The sequence below is a fragment of the Stomoxys calcitrans genome, chromosome 1, assembly GCF_963082655.1.
Source record: "Stomoxys calcitrans chromosome 1, idStoCalc2.1, whole genome shotgun sequence".
NCBI lineage: Eukaryota > Metazoa > Arthropoda > Insecta > Diptera > Muscidae > Stomoxys > Stomoxys calcitrans.
In genome coordinates, this window is record NC_081552.1 from 173,129,672 (window position 1) to 173,150,837 (window position 21,166).

Here is a 21,166-nt window from a genome sequence, read left to right on the forward strand (position 1 = left end):
GAATTCGGCGGCAATCGATTGATAATCCAGGGTAAAGACAGTGCTTACACAACTATAGACCAGAAACCCGGTCTTTAAGGAATGCTATTCCGTTTAGTATTTATTGTGTTTATAAAACTGACAGCAGAAAAACGAACAGAAACTTTTCAGAAAGAGTTAGCCAAGCAAATTTTGGAAAACCAAGTCATATACAATTGAATAATAGGGCTAAACTAAGCGAAAAATAATAAAGATCAAAATGTATAATCTCCAAAAACACTCTGTTATGATAAAGTCACACGGTCAGATACGCTTGATTCATTGCCGGGACAAAAAACGGTAATTAAAAATTTTTTATTTTGTCTTCCCAAAGCCAATAAAGAAATCAAAAAATGCGCCTATGTTTGTTTGAATGAAACAAAATTATTTTTGGATTGTTACGAATACAGGGTGTTATGCTATATAACACGCAGAGATCGTAGTGTGAAAAACTGTATAAAAACCTAAGCATAGTAGGATTCGATAGTTAAGAAATGCGTTAAACTGCAACCATAATGACAAGCAATATTTAACCAATAAACAGGGGATTTCCCCAATACATGCTGTGCATTGCGTTGAGGAATGCAAATTCAGGAGTCGGAAGGGTGACAGAGAGAATAGTGTTTATTCACATTTTGTTTAACTTCTGGTCTTGGTCTTTTTGGCAGCTATATCCAAATACAGACCGATGTAGGACACGGATGTCGAAAAACCTAACATAAGTCACTGTGTCAAATTTCAGCGAAATTGGATAATAAATGCGTCTTTTATGGGGCCAAAACCTTAAATCGAGAGATCGGTCTGTAGGGCCAAATAAATAAAGGATGTCGAAGGGCTTACCACATCTTACTGTCTCAAATTTCAGCAATATCGGAAAATAAAAGCACCATTTATGGGCCCAAGACCTTAAATCGGTAGATCGGAATATATCGCAGCTATGTCCAAATCTGTATCGATCAGAACCAAATTGAAAAAAGATGTAGAAAGGCTTAATTGGCCTAAAGATCGGTCTATTTGGCAGCTATATCGAAGCCTGGACCGATCTGGGTCAAATTGAAAAAATATGTTGAAAGGTCTAACACAACTGACTGTCCAAAATTTCAGTGAAATCGAACAAAAAATGCGCCTTTTATGCGCCCAAGACCTTAAATCGAGAGATCGATCTATACGGGAGCTATATCCAAATCTGGACCGATCTGGGACAAATTGAAGAAGGATGTCGAGTGGCCTTACACAACTTGCTGTCCTAATTTTCAGCAAAATCGGAGAATAAATACAGCTTTTATGGGCCTAAGAACTTAAATCGGCAGATCGATGTATGTAAGGGATATATCAAGATATAGTCCGAAATAGCCGATCTCTTAGAACTTTACCTGTCTATGGACAGGTGTTAAGTTTCAGCCCAATATCCCTTTTTTTTAAAGCTGTAGCGTGATTTCAACACACAGACGGGCGGACATGGCTAGATCGTCTTAGTTTTTTACAACGATCAAGAATAAAAAGGGTAATATTTTAAAAGCTATAGGAATGTTAAAAAAAACACTTAAAATTCAAAAAAATGCTTGAAACCTTGATTTCAATCGATAGTACGGTCCATATAATTTAATGTTTGAAGATTATTTCATGCAAATGTTGACCGTGACTGCGCCTCAAATGGTCCATCCGTTTAGTCCAATATTGACTTTACAACATTTCGGCCGTACCTCACGAATGAATGCTTCAATGTTGTCTTTCAATTCGTCAATTGCCCCGCAAAACTATTCTAAAGGCGTTAAATCGCACGATCTAGGCGGCCAAATGACTGGTCCCGAAAGTGAAATAAAATTTCACCGAACTCGTGTGCTGTGTGGCATGAGGCACCGTCATGCAATTCAAGCTCTTGCGTTTTGGGCAAAAAAATTGGATATCACCCCACGATTGCGCTCCAATTCCGTTACGTTACGATACGCATCATCATTGAAGAAGTACGGTCCAATGATGCCACCAGCCTATAAACCGCATCAAATTATGACTTTTTCTGCATGCATTGGAAGCTCTTGCAATGCTGATCTACACTCCGAAATCGACAATTCTGCTTATTTACGCAGATGTTTGACAAACTGAAGATGTTTGACAGTAAAACAAAACACGAAACCTGAGTGATCTGTATAAACCAGTGGTGCCAAAGAGATAATAGCTAAAAAGAGATAATAGCTATTGGGTTGGAAATGAATATTTCGATGTGTTGCAAACGGAATGGCAAAATGAATAGAACTCCCTCCCTTCGGTGGTGGGTATGACAACGTAAGCCCAAAAGGGGGATCTGAGCTTTGCTTTTTTAAAACTCAAAAGGTTTCTTTATTTAAGGTTAAGGTTGACATTTTTAGTAAAATTCAAACGCATCTACAACATGTTCTCTTTACAAAACAAATAGAAAAATTTGAGGAAGAAAAGCAAGTTTTTTTTTGATAAAGACCTTAGAAAGATACCTCAGCTCAATGAAGGACCTCCTTTTTATTGCCGAGTCCGAATGGCGCACAATGGGATAGAACCGAATAAAACTATTAAAAAATATGTCATTTGAGAAAGGAAATGTTAAAAGCTTAGGTGCAGTCGAGATCATGTGCATTATTTCGAGGCTCTCGGTAATCCGGACGCCTCTAGGCGTGTGATTCAATTTTTATACCCTCCACCATAGCATGGTGGTATACTAATTTCGTCATTCTGTTTGTAACTCCTCGAAATATTTGTCCGTCCGTTCGTCTGTCTGTCTGTCGAAAGCACGCTTACTTTCGAAGGAGTTAAGCTAGCCGCTTGAAATTTTGCGCAAATACTTTTTATTAGTGTAGGTCAATTGGGATTGTTAATGGGCCAAAGCGGTTCATTTTTTGATATAGCTGCCATATGAACCGGTATTGGGTCTTGACTTCTTGAGCCTCTAGAGGGCGCAATTCTTATCCGATTTGGCTAAAATTTTGTACAACAGCTTCTCCAATGACTTTCCACATACGTGTCAAATATGGTTTGAATCGGTCTATAGCCTGATACACTTCTTATCCGAATTGGCTGAAATTTTACACAATAACTTTTACTATAGTCCCCAACCTTCAATTCAATTATGCTCCTAATCGGACAATAACTTGATATAGCTACAATACGATAGTAATTTTTTTGTTCTATGTTTGCCCAAAAAGAGATACCGGGAAAAAAACTCGACAAATACGATACATGGTAGAGGGTATATAAGATTCGGCCCGGTCGAACTTAGCATGCTTTTACTTGTTAAAATTATTTTTTGTTTTATAGTGCTCATACACTCCGACAAAAAAGTCCGCTTGAGGTAGACAATATCTCTTCTTGTCTCGGAAATATTCGATTTTTATTTTTTTTTTGCAAGTTTGACCGAGACCTGCTTCGTTTTTGCAATTCTAGAGGGCATTTGTGGTTCGATTTTCATTTTTATGTGGATTCGTGACAAAATTTACAATGAATGTGCAGCAAAAAAAGTACACGTCTGTTAAATCAGTTAAAAGTTGTACAGTTTGAAAGAAAAAATTTAAAAAAGTGTATTTTTTTGCATTTTTTGGTCAAAAAAAGTATTTTTTTGTAGATGACTTTTAAGTGAATTTTGAACCAGATACGGATGCATACACCCTTCAAAATAGACAACTTTTTTATTAAAAAACTAGCTGACCCGAGCCCGCTGCGCCTTCTTTTACTTTATATGGAACAAAAGATTCCTTGGAATATTTATTTTCGACAATTAAAAAGCTTTTAGTAAAATACCATGCTACGAAAATAGTATATCGCTTAACTAACAGTCTGAATCCCATAACTTTATTGGTCTACGAATTAAAGTTTGGATGTAAGGTGTACTCACTTCTCAAAATACGTTATTTCAGCCCGACATTTAGGGATGTTTTCGGGGGTGAGGTGGTCCCCCAGACACTTGGCCCTGGAAAATATTAGCATCGTGCTCTTCTTTCAAATACCATTTAATTAAACCCCATATTGCCATTGGCTTAGGGGAGTTTACAGGATGAGGCGTCCCCCAAACACATGGCCCCAAAATAGGTTATCAAATTCGTTTTCTAATCTCAAATACCTTTTATTTGAGCCACATATTGGCGTGGTCGAACAATTTTTACCCAAATTCGGATTCTACTCCCAAATACCTTTGACATGGTCAATAAATATGCCCGATTTAGGGGTGTTTTGGGGAGTGGTGTGGTCTTCCAAACACTAAGCCCGGAAAATATATCAGCAACGTGCTCTATTCTCGTATATCTATGTATGATTTGTTTGAACCCCATATTGCCATTGGCCTCAAAATTGGATATCAAATTCGTTTTCTAATCTCATTTAAACTCCTTATTGCAAAAGTCAGCAAATATGTACGGTTTGGGGTATTGGCCCTAAAAACTATACGTATTTAGTTCCACTGTCTTTAAGACCCAAATTGTCTTGGTGAGCAAATAAGTCCTATTTGGGGTTGTTATGATGGTGGGACGCCCCTAGACAGTTGGTCCATAATTTTGATATCAGATACGTGGTCTACTTCCAAATACCTTTAATTTAAACCTCATATTTCCATAGTTGGCAAACATGACCGACTTGGGGGGTGTTTTGGGGAATGGGTGGCCACTGAGTGAGTTGGCCTTGAAAAAATATATCGGATTCGTGTTCTACTCTAAAAACCCTCTTATTTGAGCCTTATATTGCTATAGTCAGCAACTACTTCCTATTTGGGTGGTGTTGTGGGGGTGGGGTGGTCCCATTGACACTTTTCCAGAATATTGATATCAGATTCGTGCTTTATTCCCAAAGACCCTTCATTTGACCCCCATATTGCTATGGTCGTAAATTTGTCCCCTTTGGGGGATGTTTTGAGGAGAAGCGGCCCCCAAACAGTTGGTCCCATATTTGGATATCAGATTCAAATTTTACACTCAAATACCTTTTATTTAAGCCTCATAATCCCATGGTCAGCAAATAAGTCCTGCATGGCGGGTTTTTTGGGGGAGGGGTGGACCCCCAGAAACGTGGTCCCACATTTGGATATGGATTCGTATTCTAGTCGCAAATACCTTTCATTTGAGTCCCATATTGCCATGCTCGGTAAATATGTCCGATTTAGGGGTGTTTTGAAAGTTGGGGAGGTCCACCTAACACTTGGTCTGACAATTGGATATAAGATACGGTTTCTAATCCTAAATACCTTCCATTTGAGCCCCATATTGACGTTATTGGTGTTAATATATGTTTGGTAGGTTTTAGGGTGGGACGGCCCCCCTAGGTACCCCATCCGAAATTTGGATACCAAATTTTTATTTTTAGGGTACCATATGAGAGCACACATTTCGCTTAAATCGCTACACCCATCTCCGAGATCTGGCGTTTCTGAAAATTAGGGTAAGGGGAAGGGTCCGCCCCCTCCCCCTTTCAGATATCAAAAAATTTAGTACCCTATTTTCATCAAAATTTATGCTTCAAACCATATTTATAGCCTCTGCAGCAAATTTACTAAAAATATGACGAAATTTACTAAAAATATGACGAAAATTTTGGGGATTTTTGTAAAAAACAAATCGGGCACGAATTTTTTTGGGTTTTGATGACGATTTTCAGATATCTCAATCCGTTTTTGTATACAATTTTTTCAATCTGTTTCAAAAATATCAGTTTTTCTAGCATTTGTTGTGCTTACATACGATTCATTTCCCAAATTCGTGTCTCTGAGATTCTTTCCAAAAATGAAGGAAATATATAATTTATTTGAAAACGAAAATTCAAGTTGAAAAAATTCTTCGAAAAAAACGAATGGAGATATCTGTGTAACTCTTTTTGTCCCTAAAAAACTAAAAATAAATTCTGCTTGTTTTCTTTTACGAAAATTCCCAAAATACCATTTTCTGGCAAATATGGTTTCAAATTCGTCATATTTTTAGTAAATTTGCTGTAGAGGCTATAAATATGGCCAAAGGTGGTTTCGAAATCGCCATTTTTTAGTAAATTTGCTGTGAAGGCTAAAAATTTTGTTAGGTGCCAAAATTTTTGTCCATGGGTTTAAGTGACATATGGATTAAAACAATATGTGCCCAATTTAGGGATTTAGGCTTTAAAATTTTGAGAACTCAAGGGGTTTTTCCAATTTTTGCATAAAAAATTGCCTATTTTGAAGTATATTTAGCACCTGTTCAAAATGACATAACTTGTTAAAATTTTACTTAAAACGCATCTTCAATATGTCCGCAAAAAAGGTAAAAATTAAGGTACTTAAGTTTTAAGATTTTCCAATAAAGGCAAATGAATGACCAATAAAAAGCAAAAAATACACTTTTCACATTTGCTGATTTCCAAGCTATATATTTTTAACGGAATTATCAGATGGGGACACTTTTGCGGCAAAGTCGTTGTAAATTTTGTCACGAATCCAAAGAATGCAAATCGAACCACAAATACCTTCGTAAATTGCAAAATACAAAGCAGGTCTCGGTCAAAATTGCAAAAAAAAAGAATTACCGAGGAGACCAAATTCAGGGGCTTGTCAAAAGGCGTTCGAACAACTTAGGGTCTAGATATTTGGTACACGACCACGCTAACACCTCAGCTCTAATCATTCCAAATCCAACTCCCTTTACCCTCTTCTTTCACAGCATATTTGTTAAGTTTTTTTTTTCGATCGTCGAACCCACTGTACGACGGTGCTCAAGAGAAATAAAAGAATTGGATAACCTACCGTCGTTGGTTAACGCAATCGCTCTCCCCTGAACTTTGCCAAGTATTTTCAAGGAAGAAGGCATTCAGTTCGGACGCACAGTGTTGCCACATCGAAAAATCTTTGAAATAATTCTTGAACTTTTGAACGGATATAGATATGGACACGAAACATAACATAGTCAATGTTGAGGTGTTTTCCAATAGGTGAGGTTAGGTTGAAAAGAGGGTATCGATATTAATCCGCCCCATGCCACTATGGACATACACCTAAGCCAGTAATCCGCTTGCTGTGCGCTCTAAATATTTAAAAAAAAAAACTCGAAAAAGAAAATTTTATGTTAGGAATTCCGTGCTATTGTTTTCCATACCACTCCCCTAAGATGGTTCATGTCTGGTATTGTGTCCCCACCTAAGTACCGGTGTCTTTTAGCCGTGAAAACCAGGCAATGACATAGGAAATACTCCAACGTCTCACCACCTTCCCTACATGCCCTACACATGCTATCACTTGCCGCACCGATTTTGTATAAGTGAGCTCATAGCCCTATGTATCCCGTTATGACACCAAAAGCTATACTGACCTCCTTCTTACTTCCTTTCAGTAAGAGCCTCGGACCACCCCATAGAATTTCCGCCGTCGTACTGACAGTTTCGCTGCCCACGCCCTTAACTCGGACTGTGTTGACCCGAAAGGCTTCGAATTAACCAAGTTTATTGACGTCAGTCCTCTGACCTTTACTGCCAAATCGCCCTTTCATTCCCCCTTACTCCGTTTTGGCCCGGCACACAAAGGATGCGGATTCTTGATTCTTTCAAAAAAGAACCCATAGCAGCTATGTCGAATTATGGTCAGATTTGGACAATACTCGGCGCCGACATGGAGTGGTCTAAAAAATACAATTCATTGTTCAAGTTTGTAAAACAGAATATTGGACTTTTTGACAGCTATATATCCAAATAAAGACCGATCTTAACCATATATGGCCCGGAGTCGAAAAGCCTAACAGAGGTCACTATGTCAAATTTCCGCTTAAAGTATAATAAATGCCATTAATGGGCTCAAGATCTTAAATCTGGAGATCGGTCTCTATGGCAGCCATAAGGATAGATGGGGGCCATATTCAACGCGGAAGTTGAACCGAAATTGGATGCGGATTCTTGATTCTTTCAAAAAAGAATCAACCCGATCGGCCCATAAATGACTGTTTGACAAACAATTCAAAATTTGACATGCTCGAGTTGACCAACTTTCAAGCCCCATGGATCAGCCTCTCGATCTGCTAATGTTCCCAAATTTCGCACACTTATTGCAAAACACCTCAAGATTGACTATGCTTCCCATATCGTGTCAATATCTCTATCCACTAAACACTGTGGGCCGGGCCGAGCTTTAGCTACCCACCTCTTCGGGTATATATATAAACCACCTTTTATTATAATCCGAGGAAAAATGCTTCATTTACTAACCCATAGCAGCTATATCGAATTATGGTCAGATTTGGACAAAAGTCGGGGCCGACATGGAGTGGTCTAAAAAAGACAATTCATTGTTCAAGTTTGTAAAACAGAATATTGGACTTTTTGACAGCTATATATCCAAATAAAGACCGATCTTAACCATATATGACCCGGAGTCGAAAAGCCTAACAGAGGTCACTATGTCAAATTTCAGCTTAAAGTATAATAAATGCCTTTAATGGGCTCAAGATCTTAAATCTGAAAATCGGTCTCTATGGCAGCTATAAGGATAGATGGGGGCCATATTCAACGCGGATGTCGAACCGAAATTGGATACTTACTTTACTTTAATTGGCTATGACAGAATATATGTTCCACTAGCCGAACGTAGAATAGCTTTCCAAGCGCCTCGATCTTCTGCGCTCATTCTTAAATCTCTGACACCAAGTTTCGAGGTGTCTCCCACAACTTGATCTTTCCATCGGGCTTATATTTTACGAAGAATCTTTCTCTCAAATTGGATAAGAAACGATATTTTTATGGGCCCCAAGGGCTGAAACGGCAGCTATATGCAAATATAAACCGATCGGACCTTACTCTGTACGAAACTTAACGAGGAGCTTAACGCAACACATTGTGTAAAATTTCAGCGAAATCGGATAATAAATGCGCCTTTTATGGGACGAAGACCTTAAAATGGGAGATTGGTATATATGATAGTCATATCCAATATAGTCCGACATGAACCATATAAGGTACGGATATCGGAAAGTCTAACATGTGACTTGTGCCAAATTTTAGCATAATCAGATAATAAATGCGCCTTGTTTGGGCCAATAACCCCAAATCGGGAGATCGGTCTGTATGGCAGCTTTATCTAAGTATAGCCCGATCTTGTTTATACTCTGTAGGAATGTGAAGAGACGCCTAAGGCAACACATTGTGCAAAATTTCAAGAGAAAGACGGACTTGGCTAGATTATCTTAGATTTTTACGACAATCGGAAATGGATATTTCGATGTGTTGCAAACGGCAAATGACAAAATGAATATACCCCCATCCCTCGGTGGTGGGCTGATGCTGTAGACACATTATGCAAACTTGCTAATTTAACTAGATCACCAATCATTGAGAGTGATGATATATTGTACAAATAATATTGAAAGCACAAATTGATTTTGTCCACTTCAAATGGATGCACACCCTGTTCTCGGACATTTTGCATATGTGCTTATAAATTTGTTAGCGATATATACAAAATATCGCCAACACATATCCTCTGCAGCGGTATACAGTCATATCCCACATTGAATATACGTAAAATACAAAATAAAAAGACTAGACAAAAACTGTAATTTATGCGCTTAAGCACAAAAACAAAACGGAAAAAAATTAGAAAGCAATTGAAGAAGAAACAAGAAAAAAAGAAAAACAAATAGTATGTAGGTTCTCAAGAGAAGCAAAAGAAGAGCGCAAATACTTTCAATATTTTTGAAAGAAGAATATGTTACTCATGTTCTCACCAAATCACTATTGCCTTTGTCTCCCTTTTCATTCATCGATAGTAGATATGACAAATATTTTTGAATGGCTCTGTATTTTCACCAAACTCACCATGTCAATATGAGATCACACCACACAGCCTCTTACCGAAAAATACTCAACACCCATACATAGAGACATCACCCCATTTTCTCCACTCAATTTTCCCGCAACACACACACACACACTAATCCATAGCTATTCACTCACTCACCCAAAAACTTTTTCACCAAAAATTTTGTGAATTTATAACGAAATGTATAGGAAATTTACACAAATCTGAACTGCTCACTCAAAAATTCACCATTACTCATTGGTTTTTAATATTTTTTTTGGCAAACTATTTTCAGTATGAGTACGGCCGCGTAACGCTTATAATACCACAAGCCTATCCAAACGACGCTGGAGTCTATGTACTGACAGCTAAAAATTTAGCAGGTGAAGCTTATAGTTCGTGTAACGTGATTGTCAAAGGACGTCTGCCAAACGAGACGTCCGATTCGGAAATGGCTTCGGATATGGAACCGACTAAGCCAACGGTGCAGTTGTCGCTAAAAGATGTATCGATTGTCGAGGGTAAATCAGTGCGTCTCGATTGTATAATTGTGGGCCAGCCCGAGCCCGAAGTGATTTGGTATCACAACGAGAAGCCCATCAAGGAATCGGCTGAGGTGAAGTTGCTCTTCCAGGGCGACAAGTGTTCGTTGATTATTCAGGAGGCGTTTGCTGATGACGCTGGCAATTACAAAGTGGTGGCCATCAATTCCGCGGGCGAAGCTTCGAGCAGCTGCGATGTGAAGGTCACACCATCCACCGAATCGGAAACTGCCTCCGTGGCTGGATCTGAAACCAAGAAAGAGAAGAAGGTGGAAACAATCGTTGTGGAAGACGTAGGCGAAGAAGAGGAAGAAGAAGTTGTTGTGGAAGAGGTCGAGGAGGAGGAAGAGGATGAAGAGGCCTTCCTCGAATTTGTAAAGAAAATCGAGGATCAAACTGCCGAAATGGGAGAAGCAGTCAAATTTGAAGTCGTCCTCAAGGCTAGTCCCAAAGCCACAGTGGAGTGGTTCTTCAATGGCAAGGAGGTCAAGGCTGACAATGACAGCTTTGCTCTCTCCACCAAGGGAGATGACCATTTCTATTTTACTGTAAAGAAAATGAGCACCTCCACCGCTGGCAAGGTAGAGGTAAGAGCCAAGAACACTGTTGGTGTCTCTTCGTGCGTAGCTTTCTTGGGCTTGTCCACTTCCGAGTTGGACGACATGACCGATGATGAGACCCAAAGCCTTACTCAGGATAACTCTGCCTCGGCTTCGGTAACCATCGAAAAGAAAACCGTTACCACCACCACCACCCAATCGCAGGTGAAGACTTCCAATGGCGATCCCCCATCTCAAATCCCCGAGATAGTGGAAGAGAGCCCCAAGGAAATGGTGCTTTTGGAGACCACCGTTACCGGCTCCCCCACCCATGGCCATGATTCCGTGCCCGGTTCTCCATCCGGTGGTCGCAAAACCTATGCTCCCCGCTTTACCACCGCCCTTGCGGGAAAAATTGTCGATCAGGGCACAGATATTACCATGGAAGCTGTCGTCGATGGCCAGCCTACTCCCGACATCGTTAAGGTGGAGAAGAACGGTTCCAATTTGATGCAAAATGATCGCATCTCCATCAAAGCCAAGGATAACCATGTCGTTATTGGTGTCAAGAATGTAAATCATACGGATGCTGGACGCTATGCCGTCACTGCCAGTAATGTAGCTGGCCAGGCAACCACCACGGCCGATTTGATTGTCAAAAGTAAGTAGACGACCAAATTAAATGCTATAGTAGTATTAGTTGATGTGTTTGTATGCGCACAGGCAGGCAACATGGATGTAGGAATTCATGCATAATTATACGACACACATACAAGCAAGCGTGTGTATGTGTATGTTTTGAAGTTTATAAATATTTAGACCAACTGGCAAATAACATATGCCGCAGCCTGTGCTGCCAGAGCATGTAGGAGGAGTGACTTTTGAGTATGTCAGCTAGTATATATGATGGTGATGCTGATGCGATGGCGATCGCAATCATGTGGAAGATCATAATAATGATGGTGATGATTATGATCATAAATATATGTATGTAGTTAGATATCTGAAGGCAATAAGCGACTCGCGCTTTGGGTCCGGTCTCACTGTGCCTTTAGAATGTTATAGCCCAGATGGACTGAACTATTAGCGGACACCCAAAAACAAAACAAAAACAGTCAGTCACAAAGTGTTTTTCTAATCTTTCTCTAAATGCCATCCCTCCCACAGTCCCCCACTGATCTCTCCTCCGTTTCTACTTTTAGTCAAGTGCTAATCATGAACATGAATATAATTCTTGTGTACGCTTTCCCTCTCTATACATACATTTATGTATATGAAAAAAAAAGACGTCTGCCGTCTCTATATGTATATATTTCATTTCATATATCGCCCATATACTATACATGAATGTTAATGAAAATTAGTTGCTATTTTCGCCATTTCGCCAGAGATGTAGCAACAAGTATTGTGTCAAAGGGCCAAAAATAATGGGACCTTCTTTGCCAGGCCATTGACGTAATTAGTTGGAGTAAATGTTGCAGGGGAAAGGCACAAAACTATGTTGAACATTGCCAAAAAGAAAAGTAAACAAAGTACAAATTGACGTAGAATTGTCAAGTGCAAGGCTATATACTAGGTGGTTGCAGAAATGGTGTACAGATAGTAATTCGATGTAATAAATATGCCAACATTTAGGGAGCAATCTTCAAAATGACAAGTATCGAGACAAATGCTGTCATTTTTTTCTTTGAGTAAAACAGCCTATAGATCTGATGCTAGAGATTGTTGTTAAAGGTTATGGCAACAACAGCTTTCCTCTTAATGACCAGATTGCCTTATATAGGGAAAAACTTTCTGAGAACGCAGGACGGAAATGTCTCTTAAAAACAAGACAAAACAAGAATCTAATTATATTTTAAGCTGTTGCTGTATATACTCAAGAAAAAAAGTATCCAATGCTGCTCTTTGTATACGAAATCTTTAATGTTGATGTAGGTCGTATTATTCTATCAATGACGACATCTACATGCCTTATTTTATAAACAAAATAACCCCACTTTGCGTGAAGTTCCTAAATAGACACCGCCCGTATAAAAAGCGCCCAACAAGTTTTATATTCGACTCTGGACACCTAACATAGGACAATTCTTAAAATTGAGAAAAACATGTAATGATATATTCAAACCCCAATAAGTACGCTTGCCATAGTGAGAAACACCAAATACGACAAAAAAAACCTTAATTGCCCTCATCTCAGAAAACTTCCATTAAAGAACAGGGACAAACCTCTCACATATTAAAAAATGCTGTCAGATTCAAGTTTAAGCTCAATGAACGAGTCCGAACGTTGTGCGTAGTGCTACACCACTTCGGGCAGAAATCTTTACATGGCAAAGTACCAGCATTGAAAGAGGATAACCGCAGCTGATGTTCACGCCAGGATTCGAACTCAGGCGTTCAGCGCCATAGACGGACATGTTGACCTCTGTGCTCCGGTGGAATATATCAATAGCGAATACATGAATACTTTACTTTAATTGGCTATGACAGAATATATGTTTCAAGTTTCCAAGTGTCTCCCACAACTTGATCTTTCCATTGGGCTTTTGGTCTTCCCGGTTTGCGTGTACCACTGTGTTTGCCTTCAAAAGACTTCTTTGCTGGAGCTTCTTCATCCATTCTGACAACATGACCTAGCCAACGCAGCCGTTGTAGTTTGATTCGTCTAACTATGCTATCGTTGTCATACAGCTCATACAGCTCGTGGTTCATACGTCGCCTATATTCTCCATTAACGCAAACTGGTCCATATATTTTATGAAGAATCTTTCTCTCAAATACCCCAAGCAATGCCTCAACTGCTTTCACAAATACCCATGCTTTAGAACCATATAACAGCACGGGTAGAATCAGTGTCTTGTATAGTGCAATCTTCGTCTATCGAGAGGTGGCCTTGTTTCTAAACTGCTTACTTAATCCAAAGAAGCATCTGTTTGCCAGTATTATTCTTCGCTTTATCTCAAAACTGGTGTCATTCGTTTCGGTTACGGCGGTGCCGAGGTAGATAAAGTTACTGACTGTCTCAAAGTTGTGGTTCCCAACTTTCTCCATTTTCTTTATCTGCTCGGTTGTGCAAGGATTTTTGGGAGTTGAAACCATTCATTTCGTCTTATCTCCATTTACTGCCAGACCCATTTTCACTTACTCTCTTTCGATTCTTTCAAAGGCTGCAGTTACTACTTCCGGTGACCGACCGATCGATGTCGTCGGCAAAGGCGAGTAGCATGTGTTCTCTTGTGATTTGTGTGCCATATCTATTCACATCTGCATCTCGTATAATATTCTCCAGCAGGATATTAAAGAGATCACACTATAGACTGTCTCGTTGTCTGAAACCTCGTTTGGTAGTAAATGGTTCAGAGAGATTCTTTCCTATTCTTACTGAGGAACGCGTATTAGGAAAAAATTAGGAAAAAGGGTTTCGATCAAACACCCACACTGCAGCAAAAGGCTTTTTTAAGTTTCTCGTGTTGTTGCTGTTTTTTGCACACGCTGTTTATAAAAGCAGTTGGAGCACAGACGGCGCTCATGCGTTTTACGACATAGTAAAAAGGGTCATCGTAATCATCTTCGTAATCATCATCGTAAGCACTTATGCATTCCCCTGTTTCAAATACCTTTGCACTGTTGTTGTTCTACACACGGGAAAGAAAAACTAAACAAATAGATTTTCCCTCAGACGGGGAAAATAGGAAGACAAAGTACTTATCATGCCTTTTACACATACATACATAGATAGGCAAAAAACAAGGATGGCACAGCCAGATTTGCGGAAGTTTTTGAATGACCGGCAAACAAAAACTATTGCCTTAGCAAACATTTGCCTGTTTTGAATAACAAATTTCGTTAGTGTAATGTTTGATTGCCATTAAGCACCGCAATCGAAATTTTTCTTTTTTATTTAACAGTCTGCGTCTGTAAACAATAATCAATCGAATTGTAAACAATAATCAGTAGCCATGGTTTAACAAAGAGATCAGACGCATAATTAAATACAGAGGTGAGATGTATAGGATATGAAAATGTTTTAAAACCCACTTGCTCTGCGATCAGTTCAAAAAGGCAAGAAAAGAAGTTTCAAATTCAATAAAGACGGCAAATTCCCAATATTATCAGCAAAAATTCTCAACTGCAGTTAATAGTGGATCTAAATGGAAAATCATACGCAACATTGGATAGTACAAAAAAGTAAAGCACATCTTGAAATAAATTTTGGATGAATTAAATTCAGAATTTGCTAATTTAAACACCACTGATTCAATAACAAAACCACCAAATCAGTTAACACTGAGAAATCGCTATGTTCCACAAAACTCCTTCTGTTTTCGTTGTGTAGATCAGATTGAAGTTTTGCATGCATTTTGCTCAATAAAGTCCAATGCAGAAGGAATGAACGGTTTACATCCAAGATTTTTTAAATTATTGTTATCCAGATGTCTACCTTTCTTTAGACATAAATTAGTACAATGATAACAAAGTCTTATTTCCCTGCTTCCTGGAAGTATTCCAAAAAAGAATAGTGATTTTCGACCAATTACAATTTTACATTTTATGTCAAAAGTTTGGAGAAATCATTATGTAGCCAGACATAATTAATTAACTGAACGCCAATCTGAATACAGGGCACAAAAAAGATGAGGAATTAAGATGCAAAATGAATGAGAATATGACATGCATTCTAGATTTACTTTACTTACACAGCAAGGCGTTCGACACAGTTATTAGTTAAGTTATTCAATTTCTCTAAACCTGCTTGTCGGTTGTTATCAACATATCTATGTAATGGAACACAATCTGTATGCCACAATATTCTAACATCGAATGTAATAACAGTAAACAGAGGAGTGCCACAGGTGTCTATCGTGGGCCCTCTGTTGTTTAGCCTGTATGTGAATGATTTACCATAAATTTCTCGTAACTGTGATTTTCACATTTACGCCGATGACGTTCAATTGTATACCTGAAACAATATATCCCAGTGTATTAATGATACATCAATGATTTATTTAACATATATACATGGGCCAGTAGCAACTATCTTACAACCAATCCAACAAAGTCAAAATGCATTTTAATATAACGAGTTTATATTATTCGGTCTTCAGCATTTCACTGTACAATATCTATTTCAGCTTTGGCTATATGATTAAATTAAGCATTTTTTGTTCGAAGGGTATTGAATTTTTAAATGGCTAATATAATGTTAATATAAGCAGAAAATAATTATAAACTGTTTGTCAGATATCTTATCGAATTGCAGATAAATTTAGAATATAGCTACCAGATTATTAAAGAATACTTCCGAATAGACCACATAAAGGGAAGAAAGCCCTCAAGGCTCTATTGACAGCCAAAAATACACATATTTAATCTGTACAAAATCATATTTGCATCACATTTTGTTGTGAACACCAATGGCATAGTTTCGAAGATTTTAACATCAACATACAAAGGTGTACGAGAGAAAGTTACAACAGCGCGTTAACTAAATTAGTTAGACCAATATTGGCCCAAGACGACTGCCTTGAGCAGCTCCACATTAGAAGTTTTAGAAACAGAATTACTTAATTTTAAAGATTTGGTTCGATTATTTAGTCAACATGATATCCGTATAAGCTTGTATAAGAAAAGAGTAGGATTGACTTAGCAAAATCGGTGTGTATAGCAACAATTTCCAAACTATTTTCAAATGCTTTTGTTACGTTGTAGTGAGATTGACAAAGTTTGGTGACATCAGACTTACAGTCACTTTTTAATAGGGCTTTAATAAAAGAATAGTGAAGGGAATACTGTTTTTGCAACTGACATTTGTCAATTGTCATATTTTGATTTGCATATCAGATATGCAAAGATCAACTATATAATGGCCCTATTTTCCTTGGAACTGTCAATCTACTAGTCCTATCCATGATCATTCTTGGAGAGGGGGCGTTCTTTCTCCAACAGAAATAGGTATGCATGTTACATAAAGAAAAATTTAGGTAGCTCGTTAAATATAATAAGCAGACGGAAAGGAAAAGAAGAGATAGTGAAAGAAGGAGAATGAATTTATAAGACACCGTATGTAAATCGGTCACATAGTAACTAACAACCACCCTGCCGTACAGAGTAGTTTCTAAATGCCTATCTGTCCTCCGGTGTATCCTTTAGCGAGTGTACTGAGCCTTTCATGAATAAAAAACCACGCTTACAAAAACATTATAATATATTTTAGAAATTATCAAAGAACATAAAATTAGGATAGTAAATTGGAGGGTAGTTGTAGTTTAATTGAAGAGATATAACTCGGTGAAAAACTAGCTTATAGTAAAATGGTTAGTAGTTAGAGATTAAAATTTTACATAGACTTAGTGCTCATGATCTTAACTATAAGTTCAACGACCAAAAGGCTGTGAAACTAGGACAGTCAGTCGGACGGATATATATTACGATAGTGCGTGATAAAGATAACCTAACCACTCATCGAAACGCATCCACCAGTGGTGTCATAAGTGTCCTGTTATTTCTGAAAAAAACTGGTCATTTCTTTTATTCAAAAATCATTTAAAACAATACAGTGCACGAAATAAAGTCACCCAACCATAAAATTAAAAAAGGGCAAAATGCAACAAATTGATTTACTATTCTTTTTCATACCCTCCACCATAGGATGGGGGTATATCAATTTCGTCATTCTGTTTGTAACAGCTCGAAATATGCGTCTAGGACCCCATAAAGTATTTAAATTCTTGATCGTCATGTCATTTTAATTAGATCTAGCCATGTCCGTCCGTCCGTCTGTCTATCGAAAGCACGCAAACTTTCGAAGGAGTAAAGCTAGGTGCTAGAAATTTTTCACAAATACTTTTTGCTAGTGTAGGTCGGTTCGGATTGTAAATGGGCCAAATCGGTCAAAGTTTTGATATAGCTGCCATATAAACCGATCTTGGGTCTTGACTTCTTGAGCCTCTAGAGGTCGCAATTCTTATCCGATTTGACTGAAATTTTGCATGAGGTGTTTTGTTATGATTTCCAAAATGTGCTAAGCATGGCGCAAAACGGTACATAACCTTATATAGCTGCCATATAAACCGATCTGGAATCTTGACTTCTTGAGCCTTTAGAGCGCGCAATTCTCATCCGTTTTGGCAAACATTTTGTACAGCGGCTTCTTCCATGACTTTCAACATACGTGTCCAAAATGGTCTGAATCGATCAATAGCTTGATACAACTCCCATCGATCTCCCGATTTTGCTTCTTGAGTCCCTACAACTGAAATATTACACAATGACTTCTATTACAATGTTCATCATTCAATTCATTTATGATCTGAATCGGACTATAACTTGATGTGGCTTCAATAGCATATTCATTATTCTGTGTTTACCTAAAATTTAAGAAAATTTGGTGCGAAATAAATATAGTAACGAAATTTTATAACGGTCTAAAAAAATTTAAAATTAATGACTGATTCTGCCTCCGTTATATTTCTAAATAGCGAAAATACTACTTTTTAGCGAGTGGACGAAGATTTGAAAAACTTCTGGCGGTTTTCAGCCTATGCGCTTGTTGAAAGTAGACTCGTACTGTTTGCCATTGGTAAAAACTATTCGTTCAAAGACTCCTTGTATGACTTCGATGGGATTTATGTCGGGACTAAGTGTGGGCCAATTAAATACTTCAATATTTTTGGAAGAAAGCTACGGTTTTGTGGCAGGAGACTCACTGTGGTCGGACTTTTATAGAAAAAGCGACTAAAAACACATAAAAGTCACATTTATTATCCAATTTCGCTAAAAATTTGGAACAGTGGGTTGTACTATGCCTACCCATATCTGAACCGAATATGGACCAAATCGGATTATATATCGTTATAGCTGGCATATAGGACGATCTGCCGAGGCGATTTTCAGTTGTTCATAGTAATTTATCAAAATTTTCACAAAAAAGTTGCACTTTCACAAGGCCAAAACTGCCTGAAGGAGCGTTTGATTGCTTATGCGATGTACTAGAGAGTTCTTAACTATTGTCTTGGCTACAATTTTTATATGACTATTGGATCGAAGATCTCAATTTTTTTTGCCGTTAAACACGAAAATATCGAAAAAAAAAAGCCTGACAAAAGTCTGAGAAATCAAATTTGGAAGTTCGATTTTCACCGCAGACGTATGGTTTAAGATGTAAAATATCAATGGGTAGTTTAAGGGGGAACATAACTAAAAACCTTCTTGAAGTACAATTAAACTGACCAGATAACATTTGTGGTGCAAACACAAGCTGTTGTGAAAGTTGCACCCAGGAATCCTTCTTGTACCATAATCTAGACCTAAGATTAAACAAGTAAAAGCGTGCTAAGTTCGGCCGGGCCGAATCTTGGGAATCCACCACCATTTTGCAAAAAATGTATACAAAATAAATTTAGTTGAAGGATATAATTTTATTCTACATACCAAACTTCTGTCAAACCGAACAAGGATAGTCGAGAGACCGGTTTGCATGGGAGATATATCAGGTAATGGACTAATTTGAACCGTACTTGCCACAGTTTTTGGAAGTCGTAATAGAATATCGCATGAAAAATTTCAGCCAAATCGGAGAAAAATTGCGACTTGTAAGGACTCAAGAAATCAAATCGTGAGATCGGTTTATATGGGAGCTATATCAGGTTATAGACCGATTCGGACCGTACTTGGCACAGTTGTTGAAAGTCATAACAAAATACTACATGCAAAATTTCAGCTATATCGGACAAAAATTGCGGCTTGTAAGGGCTCAAGAAGTCAAATCGGCAGATCGGTTTATATGGGAGCTATATCTAAATCTGAACCGATATGGTCTATTTGTAACGACCTACATCAATATTAAGTATCTGGGCAAAATTTCAAGCGGCTAGCTTTACGCGTTCGACCGCTATTGTGATTTGGAAAGACGGATGGACGGACATGGCTAGATCGACTCAGACCGTCGAGATATACAAGATAAATATATATACAATACTTTACTTATACTTAGTCGTATATTTCGAGGTGCTACAAACGGAATGACTGGTGGGTATAAAAAATACCTGTTGAACAAACCTACGACAAGACAGCTTAAAAGTTTCTCTTCCAGAAATTGTCAGAACAATTTATGTTGCAATTTTAACTTTATGTAATACTCTCATCTTTGACGAAATAAAATTATTCTATTATTTTCTGCTTTCATGCTCTATACAATACCCAAATTCATATAACTCGAGCAAGAATTTGTTTTAGAAACCTATTTTCTTTTTTTTGTATTTTTTACCCATTTATCAAGAACTGGCTTATATGGGAGCTATATCCCATTACGAACCCTTTCGAACTATGGCGGCTGGGATATCGAAAGTCAAAACAGAACATCACTTGTCAAATTATGCGCAGCTTAAAAGGTCATATGTATGTTCTGTTCCTTTTTTTTTTGGAAGCAATATCTAAACAAGGAACGATTTTCGTTAATTTGCATCGCACAAACATTTCGAAAGAAATATAGAAACTCTCTGAATTGTTGATGTAAGACCCCATAAGGCATATAGCCTTATTTTATTCTTACTGATGAAGTTCGTAGTAGGTTATATTTTGGGTCAAAAAACAAAGCATATATATAGTTACAAAATATTGGACATGATATTGTTGATCGCCCAGAAGAACATTGAATTTAACAATGAATGCATAAGTTTGAGATCCAATAAAAACAGGTGATGGTAGAAAATGGTAATTTTAGTGGATTGTTAAAGAACTCTGCATTCTGTTTAGGCCTTGAACTTCACTGCATCTTCCAACAAAACTAAGCATACCACAGATACAGGGATTAGCTAAAAATAAAAACCCCTTTAAGCGCGATTAATATTTATTGATACCCAAACTAAGAAGAGCCTAAAAGAAGTACAGAAAAGTTTTTGAATTAGAAATTCACAAAATACGTCATTTATATGAGGAATTATTGCCAAATATAATATTTACTAAAACAAGTCACTTCACAATTTAAATCTACAAAAAAAGATTGAAGACATCTCTAGCAATTTTAAATCTATAGACTTTGCATTGCAGATAGTCCAAAGCAATGAGTTTTGTTAGCCAAATACATACTAAGCACTCTTTATCAATAATTGTCAACCATTAACAATATTATTAATGATTTAAATCTATATATAGAGTAATTTTTGTCGTTTCTTCTTCTCCATTTGCCCATCTCTGATTATTGTCTGCATCCCTCATCTTTCAAATGTACCCAATTGCACAAATGCTGTTTAGTTAGTTCATTGGATCACTTTTGTTGACTTTGTAGTGACAACATCTTCAGAGAGCATGGCGAT

The 21,166-nt window shown here is 37.7% G+C and overlaps 1 protein-coding gene across 4 annotated transcripts in view; it reads left to right on the forward strand.

The window, feature by feature from the left end:
• Positions 1 to 21,166, forward strand: part of LOC106081529 (uncharacterized) — a 500,989-nt gene that overhangs the window by 420,961 nt on the left and 58,862 nt on the right. For all 4 annotated transcript variants that reach the window (XM_059370920.1, XM_059370925.1, XM_059370921.1 and 1 more), the window contains one exon: positions 10,068 to 11,514. In XM_059370920.1, coding sequence (XP_059226903.1) covers positions 10,068 to 11,514 — 1,447 coding nt within the window. The remainder of the gene's footprint in view (positions 1 to 10,067; positions 11,515 to 21,166) is intronic.